General features: G+C 39.5%; 1 protein-coding gene across 8 annotated transcripts in view; it reads left to right on the top strand.

Annotated features, from left to right (window-relative positions):
* The window catches only part of galnt13 (UDP-N-acetyl-alpha-D-galactosamine:polypeptide N-acetylgalactosaminyltransferase 13), a 53,632-nt gene that overhangs the window by 1,487 nt on the left and 34,054 nt on the right, over positions 1-18,091 (top strand). For 6 of the 8 annotated variants that reach the window (XR_007038973.1, XR_007038974.1, XM_047370330.1 and 3 more), the window contains exons 2-4: positions 4,985-5,272; positions 13,027-13,195; positions 17,294-17,460. Coding sequence is in view for 6 of the 8 variants with exons in the window: in XM_047370330.1 (XP_047226286.1) it covers positions 5,131-5,272; positions 13,027-13,195; positions 17,294-17,460 (478 nt within the window). In the remaining 2 variants the exon portion in view is untranslated. The remainder of the gene's footprint in view (positions 1-4,984; positions 5,273-13,026; positions 13,196-17,293; positions 17,461-18,091) is intronic. The other 2 variants (XM_047370331.1, XM_047370328.1) reach the window with 1 other exon arrangement.

Below are 18,091 nucleotides of genomic sequence, written 5' to 3'. Positions count from 1 at the left end.
AGATGACTGTGTTGACTGCTGCCTTCATAAAGACAATGGACCAACACCACTGCACTGAATGTGGAAACTTCACAATGGACTATGTGGATTCTGTGCCTCTTCACTCTTACCGATACATGGTACCTTGATTTCCAAATTAAATACAAACCTTACTTTAATCTGAAAGGGCGACTTTGGACCACCGAGCAACAGTCCAGTTATTTTTGTCCTTAGCCCAGGTAAGAAGCTTCTGATGTTTTTTCTGGTTCAGGCGTAAGAAAACTGATTTGCTAATCAGCCTTTCTGTATCATACAGTGAGCGAAGTTGCTCCTGTTGAATAAGTGACAAATGTGTAATCCAACTTGGAGAATGGTGTCAGACATTTCACAACAAAGAATGAATGAAACTCAATTAGTTGTCACTTGAGAAGACCTTTAAGGCCTGCTGTTTGTCATCAACGGACAGGAAGAATTGGCATTAGCGTTAGAGAAGTTTTTCTAGACCTGGGATATTATTCCATGCAGACGATTGGAATAATTTAGTCGCATATATTTGGACAAACCTCGAGGAAGCTGCTTGCGGAACAGTTGGTGGTTTTATACCCATTATTATTTATGGCAGATGCTTGAAAGTAGGTGGTGTGGGCTGTAATCAGGCATAATTTGACTATTAGCATTGACCTGTCTACAATGTGAGTGGAGGTATATGCTAGATAAGCTACAGGCAGACCTGCGTTTCTGCTTGTTTCTTGATCTGTGTTGTGATTGCATCTGAAATCATCCACCCCCCTGTGGGCCCTGCATTCGCGCTGCTGGACAGCGGCCGACTTGTTTCTGAATGAGGTACGAGTTTGCCCAAGGCAACAGCGCCATTTGTTACTGAGTATGTAGACAGGGAGCTCAGAGGAGAATATATGTTTGTGTCAGTGGAGCCTGAGTCATTAGCATGCTGCAAGAGAAACGTATGGAAATTAGCTTTAGATTTCCTACAGAAACAGCTGCAGGTATTATACACTGGTAAAATGATTAAAGGTAAATATAGGTAAATATACTTACAGTATACTCACAGATAATTTTTTTAACTATCAAACTATATTGATATTTAGTGTCAAAACAAAACCAAGCAAAAAGAGATGTTGCATGACTGACAAAGTAGTGCATAACTGATAAGTGGATGGAAAAGGATACATGATTTATACATAGGTGGTTAGCAATCATATTCTGCCCCATTCATTCTAACACCTAAGTAAAATAAAGAGTTTTTAAAAAGTCTTGTAATTATTAAATAGAGTACACCTGTGTAAAATTTAATCCCATGATTTATCCAGCTTTTTTGTGAAGGCCTCAGAAGTTTGCTGGAGAACAATGGCGAACAAACAGCTTTATGAAGACCATGGTACACAGAAGACAGGTCCTAGGGAACGTTGTGGAGAAGTTTAAAGTGGGGTTAAGTTATAAAACAATGTCCCATGCTCTCACAGAGGACTGCTCAGTCCATCATCTGAAAATGGAAAGAGCGTAGCACAAATGTAAACTTACCAGGACATGGTCATCAAGATAAACTGATGAAATACCATTTGATGAAATTATGAACCCATAAAGGGCCTCATCTGAAGTCACTGAGAAATTTAAACAGAAAAACGGACGCAGCAGGCTTGTCTAATTTCCTGAAATGTCATTACAGCAACTCAGAATGCTACTCATTGGTTTGTAAGGACCCTACATGCTTGTATGGGTGCCTGACAAGATCTGGGCATGCTCCTAAGGAGATGGCGGATGGTGTTTTGGGGTATCTCCTCACAGATCCTGACCAGGACATCACTGAGCTCCTGGACAATCTGAGGTGTGACCTGGTGGTGTTGGATGGACCTAAACAGGATGTCCCAGAGATGTCTATTGGATTTAGGTCAGGGGAGTGTGGAGGCCAGTCAATTTTCTGAATTTCTTCATCCTCCAGGAACTGCCTGCATACTCTTGCCACATGAGGCCGGGCATTATCATGCACCAGGTGGAACTCAGGATCCACTGGACCAGTAAAGGGTTTAACAATGAGTCTGAGGATTTCATTTTGATACGTAATGGTGGTCAGGGGGCCATTGTTTATCCTGCACCCCTTCATGGATATGCCTCCCCAGACCAACACTGATCCACCTTCAAACCGATCATGCTTAACAATGTTGCAGGCCACATAATGTTCACCACGGTTTCTCCAGTCCCTCTCACGTCTGTCATATGAGCCCAGAGTTAACCTGCTCTCATCTGTAAAAAGAATAGGCTGGCAGTGCCAAACCTACTAATTCAGGTGTTCTCTGGCAATGCCAGTCGAGCTCCATGGTGCTGGACAGTAAGCACAAGACCTACGAGAGGACGCCGGGCCCTCAGGCCACATTCATGAAGTCTGTTTCTCATGGTCTCGTCAGAGACATCCGCACTGGAAGTCATTTTGTAGGGCTCTAGCAGTACTCATCCTTTTCCTCCTTGCACAAAGGAGCAGATACCGGTTCTGCTGATGGGCTAAGGACATCCGACGTCCCTGTCCAGCTTTCCTAAAGTAACTGCCTGTCTCCTGGAATCTCCTCCAAGCTCTTGAGACGTTGCTGGGAGACACAGCAAACCTTCGGGCAATGGCACGTTTTAATGTGACATCCTGGTGGAGTTGGACTGCCTGCTCAACCTCTGTGAGGTCCAGGTAACTCCTCATGCTATCAATACTGACTGTGGTCATTGTGAAACGCAAAACTACTGAAAACCAATCACAAAATGTCTGTTTTTGGGGTCATATCATTGTTGCCCCTTCAGTGCACCTGTTAATTTTAACAACCCCCTCTACTACTTAACTGACCAGATCAGTATTCCTGATGTTTAACTGACTTGATATTATACTTATAAAGTGCTCCTTTTAATGTTTTTTAAGTTGTGTATTTTAAAGATGGTTAACACAAGGCCATGTTGTTGCAGCTTTTTTGCCTTACAGACTTGTTTGCCTTTTAAGTTGGACGATACAAGTATATATTGTGATCCTATTTTTCATCACCAATGAACACTTTGGAGATTGACTGCATATATTTGGTATCACTGTGAAAGCCTCTTAATTCTTTTACATGTGTGTGATATTTGATGGCTGAAAGCATTTTTCCATCATGCCATTTCCATGCCAATTATGCTTTTGTGTAGCTTTCAGTGGGGCTGCACAGTGGCACAGTCAGTAGCACTGTTGCCTTGCAGCAAGAAGGCCTTGGGTTCGATTCCCAGCCGGGGGTCTTTCTGCATGGAGTTTGCATGTTCTCCCTGTGCATGCGTGGGTTCTCACCAGGTACTCTGGCTTCCTCCCACAGTCCAAAGACATGCCTGTTAGGTTAATTGGTCACTCTAAATTGCCCTTAGGTGTGTGCATGGTTGTTTGTGTGTTGCCCTGCGATGGACTGGCAACTTGTCCAGGGTGTACCCCGCCTCTCGCCCATAGACTGCTGGAGATAGGCACCAGCTTCCCCGCGTCCCACTATGGAATAAGTGGTAGAAAATGACTGACTGTGGCTTTCAGTCACAAACCCTATAATTTTCAGCCAAGTGCAAATCCTGTTTGACAGAAAAATACGTTATTTTCATCAGAAAATATTGTGAAGCCCACATTCTTTGCCAGAGTATATTTAACCTCCACAAACTGCCTTTGATATGAAAGCTTCCCAGATGGTTGTTGCAGCACTCCTGATGAAGTAGGGGTGTGTATGTATAAATGGACATCTTCTCCTTTCAGACAAAAGAGAAAAAAGTCAATGGTCAGTATAATTGAAAAAGCTTTTGGGTTTTTGAGAAACTGCATTGCATTTGTGTTTCTTCTTTTATTTTTTTTAAATCAAAACTTTCAAGAAAAGTTTCACTAGATACAATAGTACCAAATGTCCACTATAACTTGCATGTGGGATAATCTGTCAACAGGACATCTATTAGTTGTGCACTCCACAAATTTGGCCTTCATGGAAGAATGACAAGAAGAAAGCAATTGTTGATAGAAAGTCACATATCCAGTTTGAAACACACCATTTTAGGGATACAGCAAACCTTCAGATGAGACCAAAGTCAGACTTTGGAGCCTATAAGCGAAACTGTATGCTTGGCGGAAAACGTACACTGCAAGGCACCCTGAGCACACTACGCCCACGGTGGTGGCAGTATCATACTGTGGGAATAATTTTCTACAGCATGTATACTGCTTAGTTGTTGAGAGGATGGATGAAGCTAAAAAATGGGTAATTCTGAAAAAAATAAACTTTTAGAGGCAAAGACTTGAAAAGATTCACCTTCCAGCAGGACAAACATAAACACACACACACAGAGTAACAATCAAAAGATTTAGATCAAAGCATTTTTATCTTAGAATGGCCCAGTCAAAGTCCACACCTAAATTCAATGAAGAATCTGTGGCAACACTTAAAGAGTGTTGTCAACAAAAACCGTTTTGAAGCCAATATAAAAGCCCTTGAGCTGTTTTGCAAAGAAGAATGGGCGAAATCTAGATTTGAGACGAATGTCTTGCAGCTGTAGTAGCAGTGAAAGGTGGTTCTAGAACAGGGATGGGCAAACTGCGGCCTAAATCCCTTTATACGGCCTGTTTAGGTTTTTAAAATGCATTTGGAAAATAATTTAAACAATAGGCCTTGCATATCCATGCTTTACTATCTATTAAAGGACAGAACCTTTTGAATGTTATGGCTTTTACGTGTCATTTATAGTAGTTCACACAAATACTACATCCATCCGCTCCTGGCCTGGTCCCTCTGTCAAATTCTAGAACCCATTTTAGCCCATGATCCAAAAAGTTTGCCCACCCCTGTTCTAGAAAATATGGACTCTGGCGGCCTGGATACAAATGCATGCCTTGCATTTTAGATTTATTTTTTCTAAAAACTGAAACTGAAATGCATCCTGAATAATTGGATTTCAATTTATATTTTTAAACATTGAATTATTTGTTTTTTGTTGTGTGCCTCTTTGCCTCTACCTGTAGGATGATGCCTCCTGGCCACAACATCTTCGTCTCAGCCCTTCATCCTCACCCTACCTGCAGAGATCAAACACCTCCCCGGCTGTCTGAGACGTCCAAGGCCCTCACCATCCTCCTTGTTTGTTTGTCTGCCTGAGTTCCCGGAGGTGATGCGGCGGTTTGTTTACTGCAAGGTGGTGTTGACCACCTCCTTAGTGTGGGTGCTGGTCGACGTGTTCTTGCTGCTGTACTTCAGTGAATGTAACAAATGTGATGAGAGGAAAGATCGCTCTCTGCTCCCTGCCCTCCGAGGTGAGTTCACAACCTTGCTCACACCTTTTCAGTTACAGACAAAACTCGAGGAGGCGTAAAGTTTCAGGCTACGTCTGAAAGTGAACCAATCAAGTCTGGCTTTTCTGTCACCTCTTTTCTCAGTATGTCAGAAATAATGTAGGAGAGAAAATTATGTGTAGTCAGGTTAATAATGTAATCAACATTGGAAATGTTTTTGGAAATTAATAAAAAACATTTATTTAATTGAAAATGAAATTATTCATACCCTGGATAGATTCAGGTTTAAAGTAATCTTTCAATTTCTCTAACATGGTTCTTCTGACTGAAACTAATATTAACATTTTGGAGTGGGCCAGCCAGAGTCCCGCCTTTTTAATCTGACTGAGAATCTGTAAAGAGAGCTAAACATTAGGGTTATGGCAAGGAGGCTTTTCAACCTCAAGATCTGGAGCTCATCTCCAAATGCCAATAAAGATTTTTCCACTGATTATTGAAAAAGGAATAAATAATTCTCAACATGTATTTTTTTTTTAATTATATATAAAAACCAAAATTTTTATTGTTCAAAATTGATTCTGCCTGTTCCATTGTTTTGTTTTATTTTGATAGCTGTCTAATTACCTATCAAGAAACAAACGTCTGGGCTGACTTCACTGTATATAGGCTCATAGATTTCAAACCACTTTATTTTTCTGTACTTTCTGGATAAAAACTATTTCCTTTATCATTTCTAAAACTGTTAACTGTGAAGTAATATTATTTCCAATGCAAATTGATTCAGAGTATTTCTCAACATTTTATTAAATAAAGTAGACTTAAGGTCTGTGGGAATTTTGACGCCATGCTTGGGAGTCAGCTTCCTATTACAGTATCTGTGTATGTTTGTTTCTTTCAGTAACAGTTAAGGCTGTACAAGACTTAACTTTTGTACATCTGGGACCCATGAATGTGCAATGTTGTATTTGAAGTTGTGTAAAAAAAAAATCTAGTTTATTTAGACTAAATGTTGTTTTTGGTTTCAAATCGGCTTCCATGATGTTTTTTCACTGCGTTTTAGATTGTACCATGGCTATTTCCCTTGTGCATAATTTCATGAAGCGTACAGTGTTTTTGTCCTAATATCCAATGAGTATAATCATCATTGGATAACTGCTTTTTACATTTCCTCGGGAATGTCTGTCGGATATTAAAATTTGCGTGACGATCTAAAAAATTAAGTGGGACAAACAAGCACAAACAGAAGCAATCTGTAACAAGATGAATGCTTTTTTCACATCACTGTATTTCTCCATTGGACACAACTTGTGGGCAGGTTGAACATACAGTGGCAAAGGCACACAGCACTGAACATAAGGGACCATTTCACATGTAAATATATCAAAAATCCCCAATTGTTTTGTTATTTTTAGGTAACGCAGTTGCTATGAAACCAGTGATTGCTCCCTTGGATTTGGTTATTTTTTCAGACTCGTTAATTCATCTCACAACAGAAATAGAAACACTGTTTATTAATATAGACATGACGGGGAATTTAAACATAGCTGAATACATTATATGAGAGCACAGAGAGTACAACTGAAGATGACGGATTTTAGTACAGTATTAACACACAATGTACCCATAGCTGAATACACATTGTGACAGCAAAGTAAAGCTGGCTACAGTATTGTATAATACCTGATATTTCTTTTCCAACAATCCAATTAAATCTCTTGCATTAATTTTTACTTTCTGTTTCTCCTCTGCTCCTGACTTCACTCCTGCATTAATGTCTGTTCATCTCAGAGGATGTTGTAATGTCAGTTTGTTTTAAATGCAAAGCTCACCTTTGTGTTCTTTTCCACTCGCTCCTCTCTAACGTGAATGTATTTACATACATGTGGCATTAATTAAAAATGTTCCTGATCCTACACTCTTAGTATTTTGGACATGAGAACGCATATTTATTTCCAAACCATACTTTCTGCATCATGTACTGGCTTCTGTGTGTTATAGACAACCACTATTGCGGCCCTTCCATGTGTCAAGCTGTTAGAGCACATCACCAGCAGAGGACCTCCTGTTGTGAAAAACATGCGTGAACAACAACAGAAACTCTGGAAAAAGTCCAGAGCAAAACACGCAGACATGCCCTGAAATTCTCTGGCATACATGTTTGTGTTTTCTCTTTTCCAAAATTATGTTTTTGAGATCAAATGTGCAGAGTTCATCTTTAGCAAAGCCAGATTTCTCACATGCCCTCAAGAAAGCAGGTTGCCATGTTTTATAAGAGGCTTACTAATCTGCTTTTAGGTTGGAACGAGGTAGAGCCGCCGGCTACTCTGGCTCATGCTTTTAAAAAAAGTAAAATGCTACTCTTTAGTTAGTTTACATGTAAGATGAACCAAATCTGAGGGTTTCTTGGGCATTGCACATATCTACAATCATTGCCCTGTAAATTTCATTTTCTTTTCATCATTTATTGTTCATTTGTGTGTCTTATTCACAAAGCCAAAGTCCAAAGACATGCCTGTTAGGTTAATTGGTCTCTCTAAATTGCCCTTAGGTGTATGAATGAGTGTGTGCATGGTTGTTTGTGTGTTGCCCTGCGATGGACTGGCGACCTGTCCAGGGTGTACCCTGCCTCTCGCCCATAGACTGCTGGAGATAGGCACCAGCTCCCCCGCGACCCATTATGGAATAAGCGGTAGAAAATGACTGACTGACTGACATTTATTGTTCATTTGTGTGTCTTATTCACAAAGCAAATAGCACAAATGAGATGTATTTGGAAACATCTCATTAGTAATGCAAAAACATTCAAATTTTTTTTGCATTAGATTTTAGGCGTTTACATCGTAGTATACTATGACTTTACAAATAATTTACAAAAATGAATGACAGGGAAATAAGCTCTACAGTATTCTCAAAACTACATTTTAAAGGATTAATAAACCTGTGTCACTTTTGCCCTTATTTTTGTGTAGCTGGGTGCTTTAATTTTTGTTTCTCCTCCTGCATCACAGTTACCAACAGCTTTCAGGATACAGTAAATATTCCTCACTAAATAAGTGTTGCAAGCAGCAGTGGTCATTCAGAATCAGACACTTTTTTTTTTTTTGGTTTGGTAGTAATTGACAAATGTGCATAATCATGGATTATTTTGTTGCCTAAATGACTGAATTATGCCTCGACTGCAGATGGTGTTATGCAAAGACATTGTATTTGTTTGGTGAATTAGACAGACTTACAAACTCTGGTTTACACCTCTTATGCATACCCAGCTAAAGGGATTCAGGGTCTTAAGATGTCAAAATGTAATCTTTTGTCACACTAATCTGATGATTTTTTTTTTTTAATTTGTTTGATATCGGCTAAAAGTCCCAGTAAATAAACATTGAAAAATTGTGTCCATGGATCTCATTGAATGTTCATTAGAAATGTCATTCTCCAGGTTTTACTAAAGTGGTAGTCCTGCACATAAGCATGAAGTTTCATATTCCCACAGTATGGTAACCTTCATCAGTTCCATCATAATAAAACAAACATTTAAAATAAAAAGGGAGATCATCTAATTGCTTTTATTAATAATAAAAAAAGCAATTTCCTGCTGCACTGGTTAGCTACTTTAGTTAAGGGTAGGGCATGTGGGGCAGAGGGCCATGGGAGGGGTGGTGGTGGTGAAAGGCATGAAATGGTTCAGAATATTTTAGGGGTTGGAAGGTATAAAAAAAAAAAAAAGTTTAGGCCACCAAAATCTGTCATTGTTTACTGGTAACTAATGTGTAGATAACCAGATATTGTGAAAACAGTGTTCCCTGTTCTAATTGGGACCTGAGCTTAATTTCTTAATTTTTCCTCTTTTTTTAAGCCAGAGAGCAACTGGTCATTAATCTCTTGCTACTATTACCAAGTGGATAATGATCTTTTTAAATGGTCTCCACCTAAAATGACTTATTAGGGCAGGCAAACTGCAAACACTGCATTTAGCTGTTACTGCAATGAACTGTGATCATTTTACTCATCACTCTGCTGAGCTAGTAATTGATGTTCTCCTGACATGCTCAGAGTACAGTTGTTGGGACTTATTCTAATAATATGTGCAGAAACTGACCTTTAATGGTCTCTGAAGTGAAAATCTGTTAATTCTTCTGCTATTTGTTTTGCACCACAGCAAACCCAATTTTAAATCTCTTCTGAGCAGATGGTTATTCGAGAACGATGTATTTTAACAGGAAAAGCATGGTTTTCCTGATTGGTAAGGTACGCTGGGAGAGCTGCGCTTTCAGTTGAAAATGAAGCTTTTACATAACACTAAACTAATTGAGCAATGAGGTTTCTACTCTGTTAGTTTTAATCTGGGATTTATTTCTGTTACTAATTTTCTGTAGCACTGACCTCTTTTTAACTGCAACCACAGTTAAAACAATGTGAAAGTTATTCACCAGATTAACCTGTTATCCTAAAGTAAATATTATGTTCTCTGTTTATTGAAAATATTATTTAAAATTTGGTTATTGGAAAGACTTTCACCCATCACAATGTTAAAAATTAGTAATCATAATCAGAAAACAACGAAAAACAGTCCTGTATACCTTCTATTACTTGCATTGGCACATAAAATGTTAACGGTAATGATATAAATGAGTTGGCTTTATTTATTCAGTCATTAAATGAAAAAAGAACAAACAGTCAGATATATTTTTAAGATCACAATGATTTAATGTTAATACGATTTTTCTAGCAGAGCAAACTCGGTATGTTTTCCTTTCTTTAGAGCAGTAATTTATATGATGAACCTAGTCTGTTGTCATTTAGCAAAGTGGAGGAGTGTCCGTTATTAATAATATAATGCCAGCGGTGTCAGACTTGCAGGCAGGAGGGAGAGCACAGCGGTTAAAGGAGGAGAAGGTAATGGATTGAGCCTACAAAGGAGCCTCCAACTGTGCTCAGCTACGCAGAGCCTTTTCTGTAAAGTAAATGAGACCGAACATAGCTACAGGATGTTGGAAGCCATGTTCAGACTCAGGGCAGCAGAAAATGTGCATTCAGATTGTTGTTCATCTTGATAGACCAGCTGAGGCAATAATGAAGCTCTTAGAGGGCCTATAAATACAGTTACAACACACATCACATTTATTAGCACCTGTGGTAAAGGTACTGTATTTTCCGCACTATAAGGCGCACCGGATTATAAGGCGCACCTTCAATGAATGGCCTATTTTAGAACTTTTTTCATATATAGGGCGCACCGGATTATAAGGCGCATAGAATAGAAGCTACTGCAGTCAAACGTTTGACTGGGGTTGCGTTATGCATCCACGAGATGGAGCTGTGCTAAAGACAATGTCAACAAAACAGTCAGATAAGTCAGTCAAACTTTATTAATACACTACAAACCAGCGTTCTGATAACTCCATTCACTCTCATGGTAAGGTCTCCTCTACATAGAATTCTATTGAATAGAGCCAACCTCACGTTAGGAATGCATTGGAGTCTATGAAGTTGAAGTTGAAATCAAACGTTAGTTAAAACGTGAAAGGGAACTTTTCCCTTATTCAGTAAACACATAAAAGAAACAGTTTGATGCACTAAATCAATCGTTAGTACTGTTAACCTTTCCTGTTTCTGTCCCCTGACCGTAGTCTGATGACACAGGGGAGACGCTTTCTCCAGGGCCGAAGTTACTAGTTTCCTCGGGGTTAACTCCCTCACTCATACGTTGCTGAGTTGAGCATGAAGAAACAGCATCAAAACACTGAGTTGTTGACGAGATTCGGGGTTCTTTTTAATGACTTTGCAGCACGTAAAAACACAGGGCTTACAGACTCATACACCGCTGCTCCGGTCGCCGTCTCTACCCACCCCACACACACAATAATACCGACGTCACTCCTTCACTCTTGATTCTCAGCTACGGCAGCACACAGCGCCACCTCTGTCCGGAGGAGTAATGTCAACATCTTCCATACACACACACGAAACATACACCCCACACACTGAGCTTCTAATCACATATAGTTCAGGCAATTCCTGCAACAGTACATTCAAACGTTATACACACACAAGTGGTGTTGGACTAGGAGTAAGCACAGTACAGGTGTTTACCGCTATTACTTCGGCGACGCCCCTGACTACGGTAGCCGTAATGCTGCAAGCGGTGCGGCTTTGTAGTTTACCAGTCGTACTGAAACATTTTGACAGTGCGCCGTGTACAACCAGTATGGATCAACCAATTAACCAATTGATCCATATATAAGGCGCTCCAGATTACAAGGCGCACTGTCATTTTTTGAAAAAATTAAAGGTTTTTAAGTGCGCCTTATAGTGCGGAAAATACGGTATTTAAAAACTCCCAGAAGAAAATCCTCTTTAGTTTCCTGGACGAATGTGTTGTGTAGTTGCCATCCATCCGTCCATCCATCCATTAGTCCGCCTGTCCATTCATACATGATAGAATTCTATCAGAAACATGACTCCCATTGATCGTCGTACATTTTCATCACGTGAGACATTTCTTGACGTGTGTTTCCAGACATACAGAGTGATGGGTTTGAGTGAACACTTTACCCAGGCATCCAGCTTAACTCTGTAGCTGTTACCATCAGATGAAAGCTGATTTTCAGCAGCAATATCAAGAAAAGAGCGGAGTCAGCTGAGGTTAACAACATGGCCAACATCATTCCATTTATACAAAGTGTTTTTGTATGGAGTCCGCTAAACTGTTAGCCGTGCAGCCAGTGTCCCACATTGCCCTCTTTCATGGAAATCACTGCCTCTGTTTTGAAGGATTATTTGAGGGAGAGTGGGGGAGAGCGGCGTCATAAATCCATGGGATAATATTTACCTTTGTTGAAAGGAGCTGACACTGTGCTGTAGCAGCAGAACTAATCTGCTGATGTTCTGCAGGCAGAACTGTAGGAAAATGTTCCCAGGAGGGCTATAAGCAACTATGTGAACCTTTTTTGCCATTAAGCTAGAACTGGCAACGTCCTAGAACTCATAGTTTCTCCTAAATCTCAATACAAATCTGCCCAGTAGATCATCTATGAATTTAAATATAGCTGCCAGGCAGTGCTTAATACCCAGTTAGCTGAAGCCAAAGCTGCGAGATGAGTTTATTTAGGGTTAATGCCCAGTCTGTATTTATGGCTTTACAGTGTTTCATGCTCACTGATGTTTCAGAAAAAGGATTGTTCTTTTAGATTTCACCTTTGCATGCTTGAAATATGTGGGAACAATCTTTTCTAAAACATCAGTAAATATGATGTCACATTTTCAGTATTATGGATTAATAAGGAATAAATGTAGATTCAGTAATCAAGCCTTGTTGTGACTTGTGACATAAAGCGGTAAACATAAAGTGGTTACTCACAGGTAATTCCTATTTTAATAAGAAGGAAAGCTATGTTATCAAATAGCGGCTGGTTTGTTAGGATAGATTTTGTTTCCTTTTAAAAATAAAAATAATCATTTGGCAACTGCGTTTTGTATTTATACAGGTTATCTTTGATTTTAAAATATGTTTGATCTGAAATGTTTGACAAAAGGCAAAAACAGAAGAAATCTGTGAGGAGGCAAATACTTTTTTGTGGCACTCACTGGATGTGTACAATCTACACGTGTTGCTAGGCCTTATATAGTTTTCAGAAATATAGAGGATAAATGCCAAACCTGTCTTTTTTTTTTTTTTGTCTGGCTATATTTTGTGTTCACTTTAAAATCGTCTCAAAAGCTGTTTTTTGCTTATTTTGTGTCTCATTAGTGAGAGAAACATCTCTGTTCTCTTACAGCAGTGATATCTCGAAGCCACGAGGGTCCGGGTGAGATGGGTAAGGCAGTAAACATCGCAAAAAACGACCAGGAGAAGATGAAGGAGCTCTTTAAGATTAACCAGTTTAACCTGATGGCCAGCGACATGATTGCGCTGAACAGGAGTCTACCAGATGTGAGGTTGGATGGGTGCGTATGCTTCTTCTTCCACATGACTGCTGTGAATCACAATACTGTACTGACAATTAAACAGCTACTGCAACAAATCTGTACAGGGACATCTACCCAGGCTTCCACTTTGCATCAGGAGAGAGGGCTGCAGATAGTGATTCAAGCTGCAAAACTAAACAGTTATTCAAATTAAAATGTTGGTAGATGCTTTTTTAATTATGGAAAGTGCAATGCAGAATCCTTGTGGGAGTGAGCTACTACCCCAGGTGAAGAAGTTCAAGTATGAGTGTACAATGAAGTGAAAAATTAATAGGCAGATTGCAGCAGCATCTGCAGCAATGCGGACACTGTACTGGTCTGTTGTTGTGAATAGAGAGAAAATCAAAGCTATAACCGTACCGTTCTGTCTACAATGTTACCATCAGCCGTTCTTAGGAGCCATAGCATGTGACCAAAAGAACAACATTACTGATACAAAGGGCCAAAATGAGCTTCTTCCTTACTGGTAGAATTCATTTTTAGCTACAGGATTAGGAGCTCAGCTCTACAGTGGAGTCATTACTCCGCCCATCTAAAGAAGACTGCTGAGGACTTGTGAATATCTGGTAAGGATGCATTCTGGACACAATCCCCGGGAGGTTGTTGAAGAGTGGTTGTTTGGGTTGTAATGGCAGATTTATACTGAGCTATAATGCAGTGCATGTGGTCAGATGAGCAGTATGCTAGTTTCAGGTGATCACCACTCTCATTTAGGGTGAGGATGTATAAGATTTTGTTGCTTTCTGTAAAAGGTCCGATCAGAAAATGAGTAGGTTAAGTTTGGTTCTTAAACACTCCACACCAAACTAATGCAAGAAGCGTGGGTTAATAATGGTACCCTGAAAGTTAAAGCCCTATTGGATTGTTTAAAAAATGTAGTAGTGTGAAGTGGACAGGGAGCAGTGGGTATATGTATCCTGGTCTGAACAAACTGATGGATTATTGGTACATTCATTTAATTGGAGAGAGCGGATTTAATTCAAATTGAGCACCTAAAATAGATTTTTTTAATTTATTTTGCGGTAGTCCTTTTAGTAGGATGTGTAGTTTGTATGGAGCCCGCGAGGGGGCATGGGGGAATTTTTTTTCTGTGTCCCTACGCAATACTTTTGCGTACGCTCGCAATACTTTTGGGTCCCCAGGCAATACTTTTTGCGTTCTCTCGAAATAGTCTTTTCGTTATCTCGCAATACTTTGTGGGATAGTTTCCAAACCAGATAACTGCAAAAATGGAACAAACACTACACCCGTCTTTGAGATTTAGCCTATTGAGTTTTATTTTGAAATTGGCCTTCAATAAAATGATATTCAATCAGACTTAAAGACAGTTATTATCCACAAGCTGTCAAACTTCTGAACTCTGGACAGTAATACTGCACTAAACCACATCTGTGACACTTTATTTGCTTATTGCTGCTGCATGATGTGTACTTTTTTTTTGCACGCCATTAGTGCTTTTATTTTTATAGTAATCTGAACGGTTCTTCTTATCCTAAGCATTTAATTGCATTGTTGACTGCGTGTTAACCTGCATATGACAAGTAAACTATACCAATGCCATATCAGTGCTGTTTGTTTTGTGAGCAGTTTGTCATCTGTGCTGCTGTTCCAAAATGCACAGCTTTCTCAAGGTGATTAACAACTTTTGCGAGCAAATACAAAAGTATTGTGTGGGGACGCAAAAGAAAAAGAATTCCCCAATGTCCCCTCGCGTAAGTCTATCTTGTTGACCGGAGTTGTTTTTTTTATTTATTTTTTGCTTTTTAAGTGCACATTTCTTCCCACTCTCAAGGCTTGTCTCAATATGATTAATTAATTCTACCGTTTTCAACTTTTAAGTGGCTCTGCTTTGCACTGAAGTCAGCAATTAAAACAGTTTTGTTTGTCCCATGTCAGTGGTGGTGGTGTTGAGAGTGGGATATATTGGGTTTGGGCTATTGGCCTGGTAGAGGAGATCCATCCATGAGGGCCTGGGGGCTGGTATTGGCTTAACTAGTCCAGAGCAGTGACCAGCAGGTCAGGAAATCGAAAATCTGATTCTTCTGTATGATTACTGAGCACATTATATCTAGGCCCTAACAGGTCACTGTAACAACACTCTTCGGTGTGGACACTGTTACTGTGGGAAGATTACTCAAAGTTGGCTGTTTTCAATGTCAGTAGGGAGTTTAAAAATTAAGTCGGAAAAAGAGCTGAGAGGTAAGACGTTACAGAGACATATCTGCAGCTCATTCAGGCTGCAAGAGCAGAGAGTGTTTTGTTTCTTTGTCATTTTATTTTGGTCGTTAATAAAAATTATTCCGGCTGTTTTCATATCCAACCATGCAGACTTGTAAAAATAAACAGGCTTTCAGACTCTTGCCTTGCTGCTCTTCTGTTGGGCGAGTGGCACACAAATTGCCGTGTGTGCATACACCTTTATTGTGAAACGCTTTTTGTTAGGACTTAAATGACATGAATAAACCTGGCATAAGTTGACCAACCTCAGCAGGTAACAGATAAATGCATTCAAGTTCCTCCCTTTATTTTTTTTAAACCTTTTATCTAATTTGGAAATCTGCTTAGGTAATGAAGCATCCATTACATTCAGGTGTGTTGAACCAGGGGGGCCTCTAAACATGCAGAACAACAGTTAAACCTGACGTCTGGAGTTTATTTCAAATTGCTTTTGTCTTTCTTTTGAATTGGATAAATTGATTTCACAGAGAAAAGGTGAACGTTCAGCTATTTTCAGCTCCAAACTTTTCTGTCCATTATAGAACTTTTTTTCTCTCTATATAAATAATACAACGGATTTATTGCAGAATGCAGCTTAACCTTGCAAAATTTCTGCAGCTATGCAGAGAGAATTATTCAGATAGGGGCAGAGTTACTCGTGAAGGGCAATAGCACTTTTTCTTTAAGGCAACCTCCAGGCCTAGTTCTGTCAGTCTGCGCTGTCATGTCAAATAGACAGGACCGAACGAGCAATGCTGTCTGCATCGGTGGCTTTTTGCACCCTTCGTCACTTCTCCCCACTCCCCCTCCTGCCATATGCGGCACTTTTGCTGTCCACCTCTGCTGTAATGTAGCAAATTCTTTATTCAATAACAGCCACTGGTTTATCACTGGTTTATCATAGTCTCTAGTTATTCTTTCGCAAATGTCGCATCGAGCCAAGGACATGATGACACTGCTGTCAACAATGTTTTTACTTCTCCTTCCTTCCCCAGAGAGAATGTTTCTGCACCGGTGGCAGTGTTGAAGAGCAGCAGGATACCAAAACTGTGTTCTCAGTCTCTTTAATATGCTACTTTTTGAAGCTAACTCCGAAGGTTTGCAGTAATTTCAGATTGTAGTGATGAACAGAAATGTTGGTGTAGGTGTCTACATTTACATTGGGTGTTAATGATAGTTAAGTATAGTTCAGCTACTGATAATATTTAAACTCACTGTCATATTACGACTACTTGACTAACACTCAGCAGATCTGTATGCCGTTAATCCAGCTCTGCTGATCAATGGATATCTTGTGACATCTTGGGGTGTGTGACTCTGGACCATTAGAAATGAATTGTTTGAGATCTGTGGATGGTCACATATGTGTTCATCAAATTTAATCTGCAAACAAATCTCATCGGACTGAATATATGGAGTGTTTCAAGGCCAGACACTTTGTTCTTTGAGCTATTCCTACACACACAGACAGACTAATTTGGTGATATCTAAAAGCAGTTGGCTGAAGTGGATTTTATTTAGCGGTATCAGAGTAAAGGGGGTAGAACAATTGCATGCCACGCTTTTCAGATTTTATTTGTGAAAGAAAATCCTTTTTTCAGGCACCACTTTGTGTTGGTGGTAAAAAAAAAACCCGAATGTCAGTGATTGTAATGTGAAAAAATGTGGAAAGTGTTCAGTGGTCATTAAGACTTTCTAAAGGCACTGTGTATGATTACTCTAAATGATCTGGTCACATATTCAAAAGGATTGTCTTTAAGGAAATCCTCAGATCAAATCCTTTTATATTTCTGTAAAGCTCTACATGTAGTTGTGTGGGTTTTGTTCCACAGATTTCTCTTGTCTGTGTCACCCTGTCAGTTGTAAGACCAAGGTGTACCCAGATGATTTGCCCAACACCAGCATCGTCATCGTGTTTCATAACGAGGCGTGGAGCACCCTGCTGCGGACCGTCCACAGTGTCATCGACCGCTCCCCGAGGGACCTACTGGTGGAGATTGTGCTGGTGGATGACGCCAGTGAACGAGGTTGGTAGTTTGTGTTGTAACTCATCAGCTTCTTACAGAATAGAAAGTATCAAGTGGACATGTAGTTTAATTCGTTAAAATTTTATTCATTTACCCAAAAAATTCTGAAAGAGTATAAAAAGATTATTTATAATACAACAAAATCCTTAGACCCAATACCAGACTTTAAAACTCGATCCAAATGCGCATTAATCAGAATTCTCAGTAGTTACATGCAGAGATCGGTACAGAAGCCCAACTCCACAAATGCTTTCAGTTTTTATTGTTGAAGGTTCATAGTTTAATGGTTGGGCTAAAGTTATAGAAAGGAAATCTATTTAAACAATAACATAGTCATTCAAAATTAAGGCACACCATGAAGCATTTTGTTCTTCCTTAAGAAATGCTCACATATTGAGCCTTTTGTTTTATTGCTGGAAAATAATGTGATTTAATTGCGCTTTAAAAGCAAAAAAAATTTTTTTTTTACAATTAAACAAAATATATCAACAAAAATACATTTTATAGGTAATGTTAAAGTTAGGATACCCTTTTCCTTAATGGTTGTTTTGTTTCCTCCTTATAGTTTAAATGCCTTCAGTGAGCTGTGTGCCAGTCTCTGACTTCATTCTGGGGAAGGTTTGCTCCACCA

The sequence above is a fragment of the Girardinichthys multiradiatus genome, chromosome 7 (assembly GCF_021462225.1).
Source record: "Girardinichthys multiradiatus isolate DD_20200921_A chromosome 7, DD_fGirMul_XY1, whole genome shotgun sequence".
NCBI classification, from domain to species: domain Eukaryota; kingdom Metazoa; phylum Chordata; class Actinopteri; order Cyprinodontiformes; family Goodeidae; genus Girardinichthys; species Girardinichthys multiradiatus.
This window is presented reverse-complemented; position numbering and strand designations above follow the sequence as displayed.